A 20,409-nucleotide genomic window follows, 5' to 3' on the forward strand; every position below is an offset into this window, starting at 1 on the left:
TACATAGATCCTCCCATCTGTCACTCAAGGCCACAGTCAGCGGCACCCATTCCAGGAAGTGTTTCCTGGCTGTGAGGAGGAAACTTCTGCAGAATTTCCATAGCATGTTGTCCCTTCCTTTTCTACCATGGAAACGGTGTCACCTGTGATGGGGCAGGGCACACCTGGGCTGGGGTCTCTGCTCTGGCTCTTGTCATGGGTCATGGAACACATTACATAAGCTTCTGAGCCTCCGTTTCTCTGTCTGTGGAATGGGCCGACAGTATTGCATTCTGGAATGGTTGGCATGAAGTAGCACGTGTCGAGGGCCAGAGTCACTGTGAATATTTCCCTCCTCCCCTGATCACAGTCATTGTGGGGCGTGTTTGTAAGCTAAGCACCTTTGAGAAGAGGGAGTCGGCCCATCCAGCCCTGCCTGTCCCTCCCGCCCCGTGAATGAGCTGCCTGACAGGAGCCTGAGGCAGGGTCTGCCGAGGTGCCGCTGAGCAGAGCGTGTCCCCCTGTCTCAGGGTAAGGTGGGGGTGGGTGGGAAGGAGGAGTTGATTGCAGGGGTCTGGATCCCGGCTCCAGATGAGGTCTCAGGGAGGAGGCCAAAGGAGGGGGGAAGAAAAGCGATGGAGAAGAGAGACGCAGAGGGAAACGCAGCACCTTGAGAAGAAGGGGGGAGTCTGTTTGAACTCCAGGATGTTGAGGGAGACAGCCGAGGTCTCACCCTGCACACCCGAGGGCCTGGGATGGGCTCTGGTGGGTGCTGGGGTGGCCTGGGACATCCTTGCTCCCTCCCCAAATCTCATCAAACTAGGGATGGAAGTGAACTTGCATTGATGGCCGTCCCCATCCCCCTATTCAGCCAAACTGCCCAGGTGAGGAAACCGAGGCAGGAAGAGGAGAAGCACCTTGTGGAGGCCCAAGGCAGGGCCAGCATGTGGCCTGGTGAGCAGAGCTCCTGCCTCGCTCTGTCTGCTACCCTGTAGGTGAGAGCCGGATGCTCCTGTTCCAATCCGGAGACGGGCGGTATTAGGAATGCAGAGAGCAAATCCTGGGGTAATGGAGCCTGGTGTTTGCAATAAAAATTTAAATGCACCGTCCTGGTGGCAACAGTGGCTTTTATCTGATCAGCCTGTCAGCGCTTGAGAAGGCTGGATTCTGTAAATGGCAAAACCAAATTGAATTCATATTTACTGCCCTTGAGTCTATGGGGCTTGTTGTTTCCAATGGATTAATTTCTCTTCTTTCTTTTTCCTGTCTCCCCCTCCTTCTTTTTTCCTTGTATTTCTGAGGGGTTTTTTGTTGTTGTTGTTGTTGTTGTTGTTGTTGTTTTAATTATCCAACAACTCTTTGGGACAGTTGAGGAGGGGAAGGCTCTCTGGTCATTCTCCATTTGCCCTTCCATATTAACTCTCTACCTGTATTGGCAGGGCTCTGGGCTCCAAGGGCTGCTCGGCCAGGTCCAGGCAGGTGGGCTCCCTGCCCCCTGGCTCCTGGCTGGGTTTGGCCCTGGAGCCATCAGCAGGAGGTGGGGTGGGAGCGAGATGCTCATGCCCTTCACTGCTCCCTCCCAGGCGGGTGGCCAGTTGGTCCATCTGTGGACTTGGGCCGCAGCTCCTGGACTGCAAACTTCTCCTTCTCTGTGGCTAGGCTGGATGAGTTTTTGAGGGCGCCCCCCGCCATCTCACCCCTTCAAGCTTGGCACTGAGAGGGTGAAGGGGTCCCCATGCTGCCAGCCTTGGGTGCTGTACCCCCACTCCTGCTTCCTCAATCCCACCCAGGCCTCTATCAATCGTCCCCTCCTTTCACTTCCTGCAGGTGTCCCTTTGATTCTGTCATCTGCTTCCTCCCAGGACCCTGATTTTGTGTCGGGGACAGAGAGGAGTAGCATAACAAAGGTGCTAGGTTGGGAGGAGCCTGTCCCATCCGCCTTTGGCCAAGTGGAAGGGACGGGGAGGGGCTGGGGGCTCCCCCCACACCTGGTCTTCGGGAGGTCTCGGCAATGTGTGCAAAGGGGACAACGAGGACACACCAGCCCAGCACCCTGTGCCCTCAGAGGCCCTGGAAGTCTTGTCCCACATCCCATCCTGCCCCTGAGCCTACTGTGGCTTCCTTGTGACTTACGTCGGCGGAGGGACCTGGGGAGAGCTCTGACGGCTGAAAGGCGCTGAGCTTCTGTGACTCGGGCTCTCTCCTGTGAACCCAGGTTGGAAAGGCCAGGCCCAGGCATGGCACGGGAGCCCCCTGGCAGAGCACCTGCCTGCCACCTGCCAACAGGTGCAATCCAACAGGCAAACACACACCCATCGAGAAGCAAATTTCATTCTCTACATTCTATTTGTCTTAATAACTGTAAGTGGTATCAGGAGCCTGATATCAGAGGGCCCACTCATGACCGCCGGCCTGTGTGAGGCCCGGTTCTCAGAGCAGACTCTGAGCTGTCCTGAGACTCGGAACGGCCCGTGTCCCTGACGAGGCCCAGATATACAGCACTGGGAGGGGTGTCCAGGAGACCAGGCCTCACAGGGCAGCTTCCTGGAGGAGGTGGGGGGACATTGTGAACATCTGCCTCGGACCTAGGAAGCAGGACTTTAGTGCTTGAGATAAGGGAAATGGACACTGCCCCATCTTCAGAGGGCCCCAGGCTGCTGGCAGAAACACAGCCCCTCCCTCTAATGATCTTCAAATCTGATGTCCCTCACAAGATGTCACTGCACAATCATGTCCCCCGGTCACAATGGACTTCAACACTATCTCGCCTGGGCTAGCCTCCAGCCTGGGGGGGTCGAACGTGAAAAGCCAATTTTAATTTTAGCCTGAGCCAAATGTAATGAGGAGAGTAAATCACAGAGTGAACATTCTCCAGCCAAATGGAAATGAGGTTTGGATGATCTGCTGCTTTGAATTATTCACCCCACTGCCCCTTTGCTAGCCCCATCCTGCAGAGGACCGGGACACGTGGTCCTGGGGCAGAGCCAGAGGGCACTGGGAGGGCGGCGTGCTGGGCAGTCTGGGGCACCTGTGATTCAGGTGTGAAGCGTGGAGATGGCGAGGGCTGGGTCCTTGGGTTTCACCTGCTGGAGAAGACCCGGGGCAAGGGACAAAGTCCTCGAGAGTCCCCAGTGACCGGAAACAGACCCCCGGGTGTCCACATTCTCCATCCTGGCTCTCTAGGGTGAGAAGGTCATGTCCCCTCAGGTTTCTAGAGCTACTTCCTAGCTGAAGATTTCGAGTGATGAACCCCAAAAGATGCTTGGAATCGGGGCAGGGGCGGATTTTAGAGAAAGAACCTTGAGAGTCACAACTGAACCAAAGCAGAAGTCTGTATGTGTGTCACCTGAGCCCCTGCGGCTCACACCTGGGGCTCGAGTGGAGGCTGGCAGGCAGGAGGAGGGTGAGTCTGAGGCTGAGAAGGATGCAGAGAGCTGCCAGCCGTGGGCTGTCTGTGTCCCCAACACAGGGACAGATCACAGGCAACCATGGAGATTAATGCATTTGAAGGTGACAAGGCGGCAGCAAAACGGCATTTGTTTCCATCAAAGCCAAACCAACCGGCCGCTGTCCCTCTCCTTCCTCCTGCAGCCTCAGTACATCCGGGTGGTTTGGGGAACCAGCCCTCCTCCACCCACAGGGGCCTGGTCATGGGGGCACACCCTTCCCTCCCTCCCTCAGCCCCACTCATGCCCCGCCGCTCTGTCACACGCACACACACACACACACACACACACACACTCAGAGGCTGTCACTCACACCCGCTGTCCCACCACGACCTTCCTCACAGGCACGCCCAGACCCTCTCCACGCCAACTCCTCATCACCTCACCCCCACACAGGCCTGGCCATGCTCCATCCGCACTCGGAAGGTCACTAACACAGGGGCTCCCACCAGGTCACGGCCACTCTGGGCAGGAGACATTTCCATTAAAGGGTGGCCACCCATCATTCGTGTGCAAACTGAGGTCTCCTTCCTCCAGTAACTTGCTGGGTCCGTTGGTCATTGAGAAGAAGCCGCGTGGTGTTCCTAACGGTTTTCATTCTCCTGTATCTCACATTGCCACGGTGCCCGGGCTGTCGGTAGCTTATATAATGACAGCTATAATTAAGGACTTTGCCTTGGGCTGGCTTCCTCAGAAGTGGAACAAGGATTTGAAACGAGGGTTTGAGTGTAAGTGGTTTATTTGGGTGATTTCAGGAAACATGGGAAGAGAAGTGGGGAAATGAGTCTGGGCCAGGGAAGGAGGCCAGCAGACACTGCATTAAGGAGCAGGTGACTTCAAGGGAAACTGAGACTCGGTCCCACTGGGGTTCTCTAGGGGACACTGTAGAACATGCCTCAGTGTTGTCTCTGCCAAGGCAAGAGGGAATCGAGGTATTCATCCCCCGTCTCCTACTAGCATTGGTGGGGGACTGTCCTCCGGGTGGAGCACTCATTCTCCAGCAGACCTGGCCAGCCCACAAGGACAAGCCCTCCCCCTGCAGCAAGTCAGAGGGCACAGGCTGTGACAAGTACCAAAGGCTGTGGCCATTCCTGGTAGAGCACCTGTTCATTCACTCATCAGACCCATCCGGGTGCCTACTTAGTGCTGGGTACTGGGCTTGCTACTGGGGATTCAGAGCTGAACAAAATTCAGTCCCTGCCAAGAAGGGGGTCCCTGGTGAATGGGGGGTAGAAGGCAGGCAAACACATAATTACCTTGCAACACAATAAAAGCCATGGTGGATGCCGTGTCAGAGAGGCGTAATGCTGTCATTGAGCGCGGGGAGGAAGCGTTCTGTGCTTAATAACTTAGGCTAACAACTGCTTATCTTGCACAATAGAAGTTTAAACAGCCTCAATGGTCGCCTTCTTCCCTTGCCACGTTTTAGACGTTGTTTTCCCTTTTCTTCGCTGTTGTCTGTGCCAACAGAGGCTGCTCTTCTTCTCTGGTTTATGAAGGGGTTTGGCGGTTCAATGTGTGGCTCCTTGTCTCCACCAAGCTAGTGATGGAGTGGGCCAGGGGCCTCTGGGTGATTCTCTCTCTCCCTGTCTGTTTTCTTTCTCTGGAAGCCAAGATTCCAATGTCAAAATCGGGGCTTCTGAGGTCACGGGTTGTGCCTCTCCTGTCCGGCCAGGGCTCTCTTCTTCCCCAACACACACTCATCACACACCTTCTTGTGGTTCTAGAAGGATCCCTGTAAGTGGTGGTGCTGGGGAGGGGAATGGGAAATCCGCTTCTGAAGCCTACTGGCTTTTCTTGCTCTTAGAATAATTGTGGTCCAGATTGTCACTTTCCGAGTCTCTGGGCACCGTGGGGCCCGGGATCCCCCGACCCCTTGCCCCAGAGCCAGTGCCCCAGGCTCCTCTGGAGTGGTGTGAGTAGGAGCAGCAGATTGCTGGGAGGGGAGTTGGAGAGGAGCTCAGGCAGGCAGCTGCCTCTAGGTGGCACATCCCAGCCCCTCCCACTCTGATTAATTCACACTTTCCCAGCCTGGAGCACCCTGGAGGGGCTGGCTCTCTTTACCTGAAGCCCGAGACAAGCATCTTGCTTGATTTACAGGCTGGAGGGGCGGGTGGCTGGGGCTGGTTGCTAAGGTATCTTTTAAATGGAAATCAGGGTGGAGAGATGGCACAGACACTGAGCCAGCCATCTGCTAAATGCTGCTCCTTCTGTCTGGAGCAGCTTGGAGGTGATGCTGACAGGGAGGCGGCCCCAGGAGGGAATGGAGGCCGCGACTGGGGTGGGAATGACGGGGCCTGCAGTCCTCTGGCCCAGGAATGGGACCTCTCCTTTCTGCTTCCATTCTCTGTCCAAACCTTTCTTTTTTTTTCCTTTTGTTTTAAATATATAATTCTGTCTGGAGCCTTTGATTACAAACACTCAGCCTTGTTTCACAATTCTGTATTCACGGCCAATGCATTTCTCTCTCTCTGTGCGTGCACGTGTGCATGTGTGCACGCCTGTGTGTGCACGTGCATGTGTGTGGGGTGTGTATGACTCATCTCTGTTGGAGCCTTGACATGCAGGTCTTTCTGAGCCGGTGCAGTTTCTGAGAACCTCCGTATTCCTTCCAGGCCTTTCTCCAAGACTGTAGTGGAACAGCTGGGGCATCACCAATTCCTAGGCAATCCTGTCGTGGAAACAGCCAGTTTCTCTGGGTATACCCAGAGAAGCCTCCAAAAGGGGACTCCTGCACTCTGAGCATGGCGTGGAGCCAGGCAATCCTCAGTGTGAATCGTGGTTCTTCCCAGGGTAGCTAGGGGAGTTTGGGGAAACCCAACCTGCTTTGAACCTCACTGCATAGTGGTTAAAATGTTGCTAACAGTGCCCAGGGCCACAAGGAAAGGTGGGGCAGGTTGCTCACTGGCCTGGTGACAGCACTCCCCTTGCAGTTTTTCAAGGACTCATGAAGAAATCCAATCAAGGGAGGGAGGAGATACTGTTCCTACACTGGATAAACTCCCAAGCCTGAGCTGACTGGGGACTGCAGGCTGGAGCCCGGAAAGAGTTTCTTCCTCTTCCTGCTCATCTGATTCTGCCTCTCCTGGTGTCCCACCCTCTCCCCTAGTGCCAGTGCACAGCCTTTCTGAGCTGAGGAGCTCACCTGGACTCCTCCTACAAAGCCGATCCTGACATTTGATTCCAGCATCTATTCCACAGTCTGGCTTCTGATCTCAGTACAGCTCCCAGCTTTGCCCACAGATAATCCTCTGGCCCTTCCACCTACTTTCCTTTGTGATCTTGTACCTGGTCCCAGCCCTTGTCTCCTAATGGCCACCTCGCCCGTTTCCCTCCACCACCCCCACCACCGGGGCTGATGGAGTGACCTACCCGGGCTGCCTCCTCCAGCCCCTTCCCACCCCGGATTCACACCATTGCAGAGTCTCTCAGTTCATTGTCTCCCTCTGTTCTTGGGGTTTAAAGTGCCTTTTGTTTGACTGTTAGAAGAATGTGTTAAGTGACAGTTCTCGGAATACAATTTTAATTAAGATTCAATAGTCACTTCTCTGTCAGTAATCTTCCATGCTGATTACTTAAAATATATTTACCCGGCTCTATTATGTCACAGATTTGAATTCATTAGACATTTGTTAATCCCCCAAAACTTTTTTTTTCTTTTTTTAAAGTGTGGTTGTTTAGCATCATTTATAAAGACGGAGCTAATTGAAGTAATAGGCCCTGGGCTCCAGCTCGGGCTCCAGGGGCTGCATCCCAAAGTGGCCTTCCTTCCCTGCTTGCTGCCACCTCCTCTGCCAGCTCCTGAGGGCAGCAACAGAGCCACAGGATGTGGCAGGCAGACATCCGCATGACCCTGGTGTAGTCCATATGGGTCACCTGCCCAGGACACAGAACAGCTGGGGAGGAAAGAGGATCCCAAGGAACAAACGGATTCATCTGACAAATATTATCATTTCTTTTTTTGTATCAGGGATTGAACTCAGGGGCACTCAACCCCTGAGTCACATCCCCAGCCCTATTTTGTATTTTATTTAGTGACAGGGTCTCCCTGAGTTGCTTAGTGCCTCTCCATTGCCAAGGCTGGCTTTGAACTTGAGACTCTCCTGCCTCAGCCTCCCAAGTGGCTGGGATTACAGGCGCTAACACCGCGACTGTCAATATTATCATTTCTGAGCTATGCCACAATGATCCAATGTCGGGCAGCGTCACTTGGCCTCACAACACCGCAGCAGTTACTGACAAGGGCTTACGAGGAAGACAGCCTTCCTCATGGGGCCACAGAGCACACACAATCACCTCCTGCCATGTTAGCCAGGGGCTTCCTTGGTTCTGGCTGTCCCTGACCCGCAAGGAGTATGGGGTACCTCTCAATACAGTCAGGCGGCCATGGCAGGTAAAGGAATGTCACCTCCTTCACACTGCATCATGGGGTCCAATAGCTGGAAAGCCTGAGAGGACTCAAGGCACAGGGAGAAGACTCCGGTTGCTCAATCAGGCCACAGCTGAGCAGGGACCCAGAAGGCCAGAACACGTGTGAGCACAGCGCAGGGTAGCAGGTGGGAAGCTACCATCTCTCCACATGGCGGGATAGATGTACTTACATGGCAGGACGTGGGGCGGGGTGGGTGTGCCCACCTCAGCCAGGAGCTTGGTGAGAATAGGTGCTGGGGGGCGGGGCAGCTGCCCATGGGAAGCCCAGAGCAGAACTGGGTGGAATTAGGCATTTGGTAAATGCTTTCAAACAGAGTCCCCACAATAAAGAAGATGAAAAGAAATTAAAATCCTCTAGAACAGAGGTCAGAAAACATTTTACGTGAGGACAAGTAGTAAGTATTTTCAGCTTTGCTGGCTACATGCTATCTGGTGCCACTGTGGTGGGAAAGAAGCCCTAGACGGTATGCAAATGAATGAGAGTGGCTGTGTTCCAATAAAACTTTATTTACACAAACAGGTGGCAGGAGAGATTCGGCCTTTGAGCTACAGTTCTCATCACTGTCCATTATGGAAACCAAAGTCCATCTGTGGTGGACAAGCTTTTGACACGTGCGCTAAGTATAAAATACACACCCGATTTTGAAGATTTCATACAAATAAAAGAATGTTCAACGCCTCATTAATAATCGTTTTGACGATATACTCAAATAGGATTTTGGATATAGTGAAATAAAATATGTTATCAAAATTAATCTCACCCATTTCTTTTTTAGGTTTTTAAAAATATAGCCGCTAGAAAATTTACAGTTACATTTCTGGCTCACATTGTATATCTGCTTGACAGGGCTGTCTTTAGAGTACCACTGTCTCCAGCTGAAACGAAGGGTGAATCACTGGCCCTTGAAGGGTCTCAGGTGGGGATTTACCCTTCAGCAGGCCCCATAATGGAATTCGAATCTACATGATAAAGATTCTGATTGGAATAGTGTTTTAAATTACTACAGTATACATCCCTTTTTTAAAACTCTGCCAGTTTTTTGTGTGCAGCAATGGTCTTCACATTAGGACCTCAAGATGTTAATAACTGTTGCTTACGAGGGATATCTTTAGGGTTTAAAAAATGGGAGCAAAGTGGAATTAAATGTTAACCAGTGTCTGACTGCCGCAGCCTCCCTCAACTCTTCTGAACTGGTGAAATGGGTGTAGAGCTTCTGCAAGAGCAAAGGAGTAGGCAGCACTTCCCCAGCTTATTGGCCTCAGAAGGCGGTTTTGCAGAATCCTAATTAGCACTCCTAGAAGGCAATTTGAGGAGTGCTGGTCTGCAAGATGCTGCACAAGAGTGTGCATGATTTTCCCAGAGTCCAGCTCAATTGGTTGTTTTTAGTGCCACACAAATAAGGTTCAGAAAGTTGCTCTAACATGGATGACTGAGAAAACTGGAGGATTAGGAGGCACAGAGGCTGCAGCCAATGGTTGTTCCACTCTGCCCTAGAGAGTAGATTCATGCAAAAGTGTCTACTAAGTGCCAGTGGTGCACACAGTGGTAAGTAAAAAAGAGCCCCTTCTCCTGGGGGCTTTGTCACCAGACAGTACTGTGTCTGCCAGAACCTGTCTGAGTCACTGGGGACCCTGTGCCCCTCCAAGGAGCTGCTCTTCGTGCCCCCCGACATAGACCGGAGGATAGTAAATTAAATAGGATGTTAGAAGATGGTAAGAACTAAGGAAAGAAGAAGGACAAACACTAAACCAGACAAGTAGGTGAAATATCAAGTAAAGTAGACCATGGAAGGTTCCAAAGAAGAGAGACCCAGCAGGAGAGAGGAACATGCTGAGTGGGGGACCACAGGGGAGGGTTGTCAGGAAGCCAAAATGACTTTTGAATGAAGACCCCAGGAGACTCTGTGGCTACCGATAGTCCTGGCCTGCATGCGTGGGCAATTCCTTCCTTGTAAAGGATGTCCAAATACGTGAGGGGCGACACAGAGGTCCCTGCAGGAAGAAAGTGCTCAGAAGTTTGTTCCTTTGCCTCCCTTCCTGTGTCTCTCTTCACTCCCCACAACTCTCAAAGATATTGTGCCCATGTATAACTGAAAAAATATTTTTAAAAAGTCTAAACCAACTAAGCAGATAACACTGTACTTCAAAAGACAGTTGTAATATACCTTCAAACTCAACTACCATTGGATGAACCCTTGATATGGTATCATCCATCCATCCATCCATCCACCTACTCATCCATCCATCCACCTACTCATCTGTCCATCTATCCATCCATCCAACACATATTTGTTGATCACCAACTGTGTTCCAGGCACTGTGCTAGATGCTTGGGATACAGCAATTCTTGGAGCATGGAGCTGGAGTTCTAGCAGCCGGTATAGGAAACAATCAATAAGCACAATAAATGAGTAAATTAAATAGGATGTTAGAAGATGGTAAGAACCAAGGAAAGAAGAAAACTAAGACCTGAGTTAGTGGGACTGAATGAGAAGGCAGGAGAGCTCGCCTGGGCACTGCCAGCCTCTGCCTCTCCCTGAGGCAGTGGGTTGGGGGAGGGAGAAAGCTCTGAGAGGGCATTAGGAAGTCACTTCTTGACCTTGACCTTCTGTGCCCCCCTTTCAGGCGCCAAGGCGGAGTGACCAGACCATGGAGACCCTGCTTGGTGGGCTGCTGGCGTTTGGCATGGCGTTTGCCGTGGTCGATGCCTGCCCCAAGTACTGTGTCTGCCAGAACCTGTCTGAGTCACTGGGGACCCTGTGCCCCTCCAAGGGGCTGCTCTTCGTGCCCCCCGACATCGACCGGAGGACAGTGGAGCTGCGCCTGGGCGGCAACTTCATCATCCACATCGGCCGCCAGGACTTCGCCAACATGACGGGGCTGGTGGACCTGACTCTGTCCAGGAACACCATCAGCCACATCCAGCCCTTCTCCTTCCTGGACCTGGAGAGCCTCCGCTCCCTGCACCTGGACAGCAACCGGCTGCCCAGCCTGGGAGAGGACACCCTCCGGGGCCTGGTCAACCTGCAGCACCTCATCGTCAACAACAACCAGCTGGGTGGCATCGCAGATGACGCCTTCGAGGACTTCCTGCTGACGCTGGAGGACCTGGACCTCTCCTACAACAATCTGCATGGCCTGCCCTGGGACTCCGTGCGGCGCATGGTCAACCTCCACCAGCTGAGCCTGGACCACAACCTGCTGGACCACATCGCCGAGGGCACCTTTGCCGACCTGCAGAAACTGGCCCGCCTGGACCTCACCTCCAACAGGCTGCAGAAGCTGCCCCCAGATCCCATCTTTGCCCGCTCCCAGGCTTCTGCTCTGACCGCCACGCCCTTTGCCCCGCCCTTGTCCTTTAGTTTCGGGGGGAACCCGCTGCACTGCAATTGCGAGCTGCTTTGGCTGCGGAGGCTGGAGAGGGACGATGACCTGGAGACCTGTGGCTCCCCGGGGGCCCTCAAGGGGCGCTACTTCTGGCACGTGCGTGAGGAGGAGTTTGTGTGTGAGCCGCCTCTCATCACACAGCACACACACAAGCTGCTGGTCCTGGAGGGCCAGGCGGCCACGCTCAAGTGCAAGGCCATCGGGGACCCCAGCCCCCTTATCCACTGGGTAGCCCCCGATGACCGGCTGGTGGGCAATTCCTCAAGGACCGCTGTATATGACAACGGCACCCTGGACATCCTCATCACTACGTCTCAGGACAGCGGCGCCTTCACCTGCATTGCCGCCAACGCTGCGGGGGAGGCCACGGCCACCGTGGAGGTATCCATTGTCCAGCTGCCACACCTCAGCAACAGCACCAGCCGCACGGCGCCCCCCAAGTCCCGCCTCTCGGACATCACCGGCTCCAGCAAGACCGGCCGAGGTGGTGGAGGCAGCGGGGGCGGGGAGCCTTCTAAAAGCACCCCCGAGAGGGCTGTGCTGGTGTCCGATGTGACCACCACCTCGGCCCTGGTCAAGTGGTCGGTCAGCAAGTCGGCGCCGCGGGTGAAGATGTACCAGCTGCAGTACAACTGCTCCGACGATGAGGTACTGATCTACAGGTGAGCGAGTGGCTGTGGCAGAGGCAGGGGCTGCATCTGGCGGGAAGGAGGAGGGGGCCACCAGGGTTTTGAGCTGTTGCCACCTGTACCCCTTTCCCCCGGGTGCCTGTGGGGCTCACCGTACCATTCATGCAAGTAAAAGGAGATAGATTACTACAAATCTAAGAAAAGGACCTGCACAGGGTAGTGTGCAGCAGAACTGAGCCCTTCAGTGGCTGTGGTTGCTGGTCCTTGGTCTGGAGCCTCTGAACGTTCTGCTAGGAGCCCAGCTAGGCATCCTACAAGAGCCATGAGGAAACCTCTTGGTGGAAAGAGGTCCAAGGAGGAAGGCACTTGGCCTTCGCCTTGGTTTCTGTGCAATTGTGGTAAAAGCTTTTGTCATGGCTCTTCCACTTGCTAGTCATTTGATTATTCTGGTCTATCTCAGTTTCCTCATCTGTAATTTGGTATCATCTACGCCTGACTTAGTACGTACATCTGGTGGCAGAGAGTTACATCAGACTGGCTAAAGAAAACCGAGGGCAGGGGGAGAGAAGGAAAAGAGCACAGTAATGTGCTGATTTATGTAATTGGAAAGTCAGGATCCCATTTCAGGCTTAGCTGGGTAGAGGTCCCCACAAATGCCTTGCCTTTGTTTCTGACCTCTCCTACATTCTGTTTCCTTCTGGACTGGCTCCACCCTCAGGCAGCCTCTCTCCTTTGGGAGACCTCTGCTAGGTCTTCTAAGCCACCCTAGAGGGAGAAGAGCATCCCTTTCTGGGTTGCGCTCTGCTGTGTGGGGCCAGGGTCTCAGATGAGGTTCATCCTGCCATCCGTGCTGACCCCACTGGGCTCCATTGTGCTGATGGAGGTGGAGACAATGATGGTGACCTTGCAGACTTACTGTGAAGGTCAAGGGGATCATTTCCTAAGCCTGGTAGAAAGAAAGGAGCAGAAAGCTGCAGTAGCTGCCTACCTTACTTGCAGAGGGACACACAGAGGCCTAGGGGCCCATGTTTCATTTTACACATGCTGGTTTGAGAAGGGAGCCCATAGGCTCCACCAGACAGTCAGAGTCCCCGGGACAAGAATCCTGGATCCATCATTGAGGACTTTGTGATTTGCCTAGTCTCTGGATGGGAAGCGGTGGGAGAAGAGAGCTCAAGAGGGAGAACAGGTACATGTGATTGAGATGGAAACCAGAATGGGACTAGGGAACTCCCCCTCTCCACATCTGCAGGACTGCTCTGCAGTTTCATATCTCAGAATGGAAAGGAAGCAGTATTAGATTTGAACTCCAACATATGCACATACATATATATATATCAAAATATAGAGAGATATATCATTCAACTTAAGAATACATGTATTGTTCTACTTATAAAAGCCATAATCTTCGTAGAAAATTTGGAAAGAAAAGAAAAATTATAAAGAGAGAAATAAAAATGACTTGCAGTTTCATTATCCAAATGTAACCAGAAGCATTTGGAAAGTGCCTTCCGTTTTACATCAGTTCTAAGTGATATTTATGGTCAATCTAGTATATGCTATTATATCTTAATTCTTTCCACTCAACATTACAGCTGGCTTAGTTCCCATGATATGAACATATTTTTCATTTCTCTGGACCATAATTTATTTAACCAATCTCCAATCCTTGGACATCCAGGTTGTTTCCCATTTTTCCATATTAAAAGTAGCACAAGGATGGATATTTTCGTACATAACTATGTTGCTGCAACTTCAGTGATTGCCTTAACCTATTTTCCTAGAGTCGAATGATGGATTTAACAAGTCAATTTCCATGTTTGCACGTACATGTGAGCGCTTTCCGACCCTTCCCTGGTGGTGGGTGACGGTGACCCCCACTTGACCACACCTTTGCCGATATTGAGTACACAATGCCTTTTATCTTTGCCAATTCCAGAGATGAAAAATGGAACTTGTTTTAATTTACATTCTTTGATAACTTAGGAGGCTGACCTTTTGAAAATAAGTCTATTTCTTCCCTGGTGAATTTATTATATGGTCTTGACTTTGATAAAAAGCATGAAGGGAACGAGCCACCAGCTCTGTGGCTGGCCCTGGCATGGGGGGAGGGAAACACAGCTGAGGATTGCAGAGAAGACGTGGGCATCTAGGCAGCGGCCCACCCATGTCACCAAAGTGATGTCTCAAAAACACACTGGGGGTTGGGGGAAGGCAGGGGAAGGCTTCAGGTAGTCTTCCTGGAAGAGGAAGTTTAGATATACAATTCAGTCTTATCTTTAAGAAGACAGACTTCCAGAATTTGGGAGAAAAATGTTAAACGTGGGTCTGGAGCCAAATAATAGTGAGAGACTCCCTAGCCAGCATGTTTGCAGGCTTACTGTGTGTTTGATGCTCTCAGCTTTGTAGGTACTATCTCATTTAATCCTCCTGCACACACCAAGAAGCATAAAAGGTCAAGAGAATTTGACAACTCCCAAGGTCACTCAGCCAGAAAGAGGCAGGGCTGTTGCTAGAGTTTAGATGTGTGTCCCTCAGAGGTCCGTCTATAAAGGCCTGGTCCTCTCCCTGGTGGTATCAGAAGGTGCGGTGGGCCTCTAAGAGGTGGGGCCTCATGGGACATCCTTAGGTCTTAGTGCCCCAGAAAGGATTGTGGGGCCCACAGAGTCTCCCTTTCTCCCTCTGAGTGGTTTGCTCCCACCTGGCTTCCAGTCACTGGCATCTGATGGCCTCATCAGAGGCCCAGAACCAAAGGACTCCTAACTTTGGACTTGAACCTCCAGAACCATGAGCCAGATACACTTTTTCTCTTTATTGAGCTAATTGCTTCAGCTACTCCTTTATGGAAACACGAAACCGAGCCATAAACCATATGTGTACCCTGGCCCCTGCCTTCAATGGCCAGCTCAACCACTGTGGTCACTGTCGTCATGGGACCACGGCTAGCAGACTTTAATCAAGAAACTGGGTTTTTAGAAAATGAATTATCCCCATGAGGAAACAAACAAACAAACAAACAACAACAAACCAGATGTCAGCAGGCTGCATGGACTCTCTACCAGGCTTAGGTTTTAACCAGAAGATGGACCAAAGGAAGAAGGAAAGTCCTGTCGGAAGGTGAATATTAAAGGCAGCCCCAAAGCAGCACCAAAGCAGCCCCAAAGGGCGTTTTAGTCTGTATTCATAGCAGGAAGAAATAATGCTGGTCAGGAAAGAGGTTGCAAGGCACAGATAGAGGCAAAGATGGGCACCTTCCACTGGCCTCCATCTCCCCCAGCAAGGAGAAGGGCACAGCGGGGTGGCGCAGGCTGCCCAGAGGGAGGCCTTGCCGTGAGTGCTGTTCTAAGGGCTTTAATGCACACAAATGGCCCTAGTTCCCGAGGAACCCCAGGGGGTCAAACCGATTACTCTGCTTTATATACAAGAAACCTGCCCAAGGTGTTCCTCTGCAGGTAAGTTGCAGAGACAGAATCCTGATGCTGACAGTCTGTGCTTGCGCAGAGCCCGTGCAGGAGGGATGAGCCCGGTACCACGGAGAGGGATGTCCAAGCTCAACAGACATGCCTCGGAATGTCAAGGACGAGTTCTGGGCTCCTAGGCCACGTTCCAGGACTGAAGAACACAGAGGCGAGAGGTGCAAGCCTTGGTGTGACTTTGAGATAGACGAGCAGGAAGAAAGACATTCTGGTTTTCAAAGAATGAACCCGATAAACCTTATGGTGCAAGACTGGGCATAAAATCCCTAGAAAATTCTAGAAAGACTTTCTTATTAGATGGCGGTGAACCCTTGACAAAGACTGCTGAGCCATATGGGTTCACAGAAGACAATTTCTTGCCCAATTATTGGAACCCATGTCTTCAGGAGACGCAGTGGGCTAGTAGTTCTCGACCTGGTTATCCCTTGTTATGTGCCCCCTTGACAGTCCTGAGGACAGTGCTCCTGGTGGACATTCTCCCTACTCAGGGCTCTCCACTGTACCCACCTGGTGCTCCACCTCTGGGGTGACCGCTGAACTGAGCAAACATCATCAGGGTTTCCACTGGACGAGTCACTACCACAAACAGCGTATTACAACTGTGTGGGATGTTGGCAAAGCTCCCTGCTGTCCCAAGGACAATATGGAGAAACTTGACCTCCTGGAGGGGACTGCAACTGGTCAGACACCCACACTGACTCAGAAGTTGATGTGAACGTGCCAGAAGGCCGTGGACTTGCACCCCAGCGGCTGTCCCCATTTCTGTGCAGCTCGGTGTCTTGTTGTTGGAACGGATATCTGCAGAGAAAATGTGCTTAGAAAATCGTCATATCTACCAGTCTATCATCAATCTGTCTGTCTGTCTAACTATCCATCTGTCTACCCACCTGCCTATTTTGGTTCAGGGACTCAATTGCAATTGCCCAAAGTCAAGGTGAGGAGACCCTGCCTTGCTGGGGTTCCGGGTGCCTAGGCTCAGAGTTGACCCTGCTCTGGAGAATCCCACAGTCACCAGTGCTGGGGGCCTTCAAACGCTGCCCTAGTCCTCAGCTGTGTTAGCAGGAATCCGCTAACAGACCGTGGGAGGTTAATGGCCGTCCTGAGTCGTTCAGACCCCCATCACAGCAGGGCCGTGAGAGGGTGAGTTCAGGACGGCCCAGATTTGGGAGTCACGTTCACACACTGCCTCCAGAGGCTGTGGATGAGTGGGATCCTGGAGGCTCATGGGAGACAGGGTGACGTTGACCTTGGAGATGAGAGGACGCAGGAAAGAAATCCTGGGTCCTTTAATGTACTTGAAGAACTTACGGGTGGGAGAAGAGAAGCTCTCTCTCTCTCTCTCTCTCTCTGTCCCCATCCCAGGGATACCAAGCCGGTGCCCTGACTTTAAGGCAGGAGTGGAAACGTGACCTACATGATCCTGGCCCGCTGAGGCCGTCGCTCCACTTCAGACTTCCACGGCTCCCTGAGCAGGACCAGGAGGCTCCCGCTAAACTCACCTGCTTCTACGGATTGGAACCACTGTGGCCTCTGGTACCCCAGCGTTAGGGACCCTGTCTCATAAGACCTTGATAGAGGGTCAGAGGGTCCAACCCAACCTGGACATAGGTCACTGACAGGTCACCATTGAGCTACCCCAAGGTCCCACAAGAGCCCCGGGGAACTGTGAGCAGTGTCTGGACACAGGAGCTGTAACCCGCGTTCCAGGGGGCGCCCTGCAGCCTTGGGTCACGCCAACACCTGCCCAGCTCCTGCGGGATCCGGTCTGACTGTGCAACCACGCATGGCTCTTGTGTCACACGACAAGACCCTTAATTACCCACTGGCTCTGGCTGCCCTCCCAAAGCATTTGTCCTCCTCGAGTACACATGGTGGACCCTGCAGGTAGACACTGGGACATGCCGTCCACAGACAGTCCTCGAGCAGGGCCTGGCCTGTTCACCAAGTGACTGGGGACAGCTGGCAGTCACGTCTCTCATGGTCAGGGCCTGCCTTCTAGGTCGGAGCCGGCATCAATGGCGACATATCACGAAAGAGGAGCAGACAGGGGATGGGAGGGGCGTCCCCCACTCCCTGCCCCAGAGAGAGTGACAACCCATCCAGCTGGACCTCATCCCTGATGTGACATGGGAAGTTAAGTGCCCTGCATGTCATTATCAGCCCGAGTGACATTCACAAACACTTGTCTCTAAGAGTCGTCAAGAACATCTGTCACCAGGCGTGACGTTGGAACAGTCCCCAGGAGGGCCAGGGGACAGCAAGCATGCTTGCAATGCACAGTGTGGAACTAGCCAGGATGCTGCTCTCCCAGCCCTACCGCTAGGTCACAGCCCGGGTCCCCTCCAAGGGCAAGGGAGGGTCTGTGAGGAGAGGGACCCTGGAGGGACCCTGGAGGAAGGGCAACCGCCCTCCCACCCTGCTCTACCAGGCTTCTCTGCTACACCCTGCCCACCCTGGAGAGAGCTGGAGGCTGTAACTCTGGCTGCTGCTCCCATCTGGGGAAAGATCAAGGAGACAGATTGAGCCAGTTTCCACCCCACCAGGACCTTCTCAGTCACGCCCTGGGGGAGCTCCAACCCCAACCCAGGAAAATATGGCCACCTCCACCATCAAGTGGAGGAAAATTTACTAATGAACCTGGCACCCAGGTTCTAGGACATGGGGAAGAGCTGGTAGGGACACATGCTCCCTCAAGGGAAGGGGGCGTGCCAGGACAGGGCTGCCACCAATCGCAGGAAGGTTCCTGGACTCAGCTGTGTCCCCAGGCTGGCTTCTCCTGAGAAGGTGGGTTGAGCTCCCACAGGCAGAAGAGAAAGGCAGGCACAGGAAATGGGGTGCCTGGGGGAGAGGCAGCTCCTTAGGCAGAGCCCAGATCAAAATCAGCCTGCCCTGAATTCCACGTTTACAGATTTTGTCCTGCTGACCATTGAAATCTGACATCCACAAGAAGGCGCCGGGCAAAGAATATTGTGCCCTCTTCGCAGGTGATAAAACCAAGTCTCCGGTGAATTGAGTAGATCCTTCCCCACCATGCCAGGCTCTGTGCTGCAGGCCTTCTCACGATGACCCAGAGTCTTCATCGAGCCTGGAGATGAGGGGTGGGTGGGGGACAACAACCAGGACCTCTCTTTATCCTGCCAGAGTCCACAGGGATCTTCTCTGTCAGCTTCCTCGCTTCCCCATGTTTCCAAATTCCAGCAATGTTGGCCCAAAGCAGAGACACGGGTGGCAGTGAGAACAACGATTCCACTGAGAAGCAGCCGCTGGGACCACCTGTAGGAATTATGGGCAAGATGGAGATCTCAGCATCCCATACCTCATTTCAATGGTGAGAAGTGGCAAAGTTGCTGGAGGTCTCACAGAAAAAAGTGGGTGAACAGAAAAGTGGATTTAACCTGGCTGACATCCACAGGAGTTTACATGCCCCTCTGTTAAGAGAAGTTCAGTGGAAGAGAGTGCCCAGATCTTTCTATCTTTCTCCCCTGCCTTCCTCTGCACACAGTTTCTGTCTTTAAGGTCTCCTCATAGCACATAAGAGCTGCTGCAGCTCTAGGTATCACAGTGCTCTTTTAGGCAGCAGGAAAAACGAACAAAAAGAAAAGCAAGAGGACAAAGTGAGAGATTTTTCAGGAGCCCCACCCAATTCCTTCTGTTCACACTTCAGTGGTGCACATGTGCACATTTCTGCAAGGGAGTCTGGGAAATTTTGCACAAGGCACCCTCAGTAATCCAGAGAAGATAGGGAGACAGCCAACCCTTCCATGGCTCCATGACCTTTGCTTGCACCTCAGCTCCATTGATTACTAGTCCTAAGACTGTACAAAAATCTCTTCTCTGCTCTCAGTCTTCATTTTTTTCATCTGTAAAGTGGGATGATTCCTTTATGTCTATTTCATAAGACGGGTGTCCCGGAATGAAATCACAGTCATCTGGGACGCACTGGTACCAGTAAGTGCTCACTGTGGTGAGGAGCCTCCCGCTTTCCCTGCTTGGGTGCTTCTTGTCTCGGTTGGCCAGGATGCCTCTTGGGTCTCCATTTTTCAAAACCTAGAGAGCTGTAAACTCGGAAAAGAATATGAAGAGAGATCTGTTGTAAGGGCTCGAGGTCTAAGGTGTGCCTTTTAGAAATATTGGCAATTCAGTTTGCAGCTCTGTAAAACCCAAAGGAGTGAACCTCTAGTGGTGGAATTTCAAACCCACTGCGGGCTCCTGCACAGGGGAGACGGCACCAGGGTGCCTTCTAAGAGCACCTTAAACCCTATCATTGGCCCGTCATCAGGTCCCTCTCTGCTCAAGAAGGTGACACCACTCAGATTCAAAAGCCTTCAGGGCAAGTGTTCCGAGGTGACTGATTTCTCTGCGTGTCTTTCCCTGTTTACTCTCAAAAGAGCTCCTCTCTGAAGACAGGGATGACCCACAGACTGAGGAGATCACAACACACAGCCACCTCCGGCCCTCAGAGGTGAGGCTGATAACTCTCTAGTAAGAGAGGACGGGAGCCACCCTGTGGTAACCTTCGACGTGTGTGGGCAGTCGGAAGGGCCGGATGGAGATACCCTTGTCTTCCTACCTTGAAACACCAGAGCATGTTTGCAGGGGGAGGGGCTGGGCTGGGAGGAGCATCAGGACTCCCGGATGGTCCTGCTGCTGATCACTAGAACCACACTGAGCCCTCCCATGACACTAGACTTTCCCCGGCGTGCGCACAGGACCCATTTCCTGAGTCCACCGGGGTCTGTATCCAGTGTTCCCAAAGCTCTCGTGGTAACTGGGCGTAGTCCCACGGTACCCAGGGTAGTCAGGGGCTTGGGCAGTGCTGATCAACAGAGCTTCTGTAAATCCGTAGCTGGGGGTTTGGTCCCTAACTCCTAGGGACAAAAGGAGCCAGGAGACCCAGGTTGGATCCTGACTCTACCATGCGCTGCTCCGACCTCTCCAGGATTTTGCTTCCTCTATAACATTGCACGTCCAAAGAGGAATGTCTGTGAAAACCCCTCGGAAGCCAGAGCCTGGGCAGTGTGGATGCTGGAGCCATTTCTGTTAGCTGAGTCTGGGGCTCTA

General features: G+C 52.7%; 1 protein-coding gene across 1 annotated transcript in view; it reads left to right on the plus strand.

Annotated features, from left to right (window-relative positions):
- The first annotated feature begins 10,505 nt into the window (after nucleotides 1-10,505).
- Lrfn2 (leucine rich repeat and fibronectin type III domain containing 2) overlaps nucleotides 10,506-20,409 on the plus strand; it is a 35,644-nt gene continuing 25,740 nt past the window's right edge. The window contains exon 1 of the mRNA XM_077109560.1: nucleotides 10,506-11,905. Within this exon, the coding sequence (XP_076965675.1) occupies nucleotides 10,506-11,905 (1,400 nt within the window). The remainder of the gene's footprint in view (nucleotides 11,906-20,409) is intronic.

The sequence above is a fragment of the Callospermophilus lateralis genome, chromosome 6 (genome assembly GCF_048772815.1).
Source record: "Callospermophilus lateralis isolate mCalLat2 chromosome 6, mCalLat2.hap1, whole genome shotgun sequence".
NCBI classification, from domain to species: Eukaryota; Metazoa; Chordata; class Mammalia; order Rodentia; family Sciuridae; genus Callospermophilus; species Callospermophilus lateralis.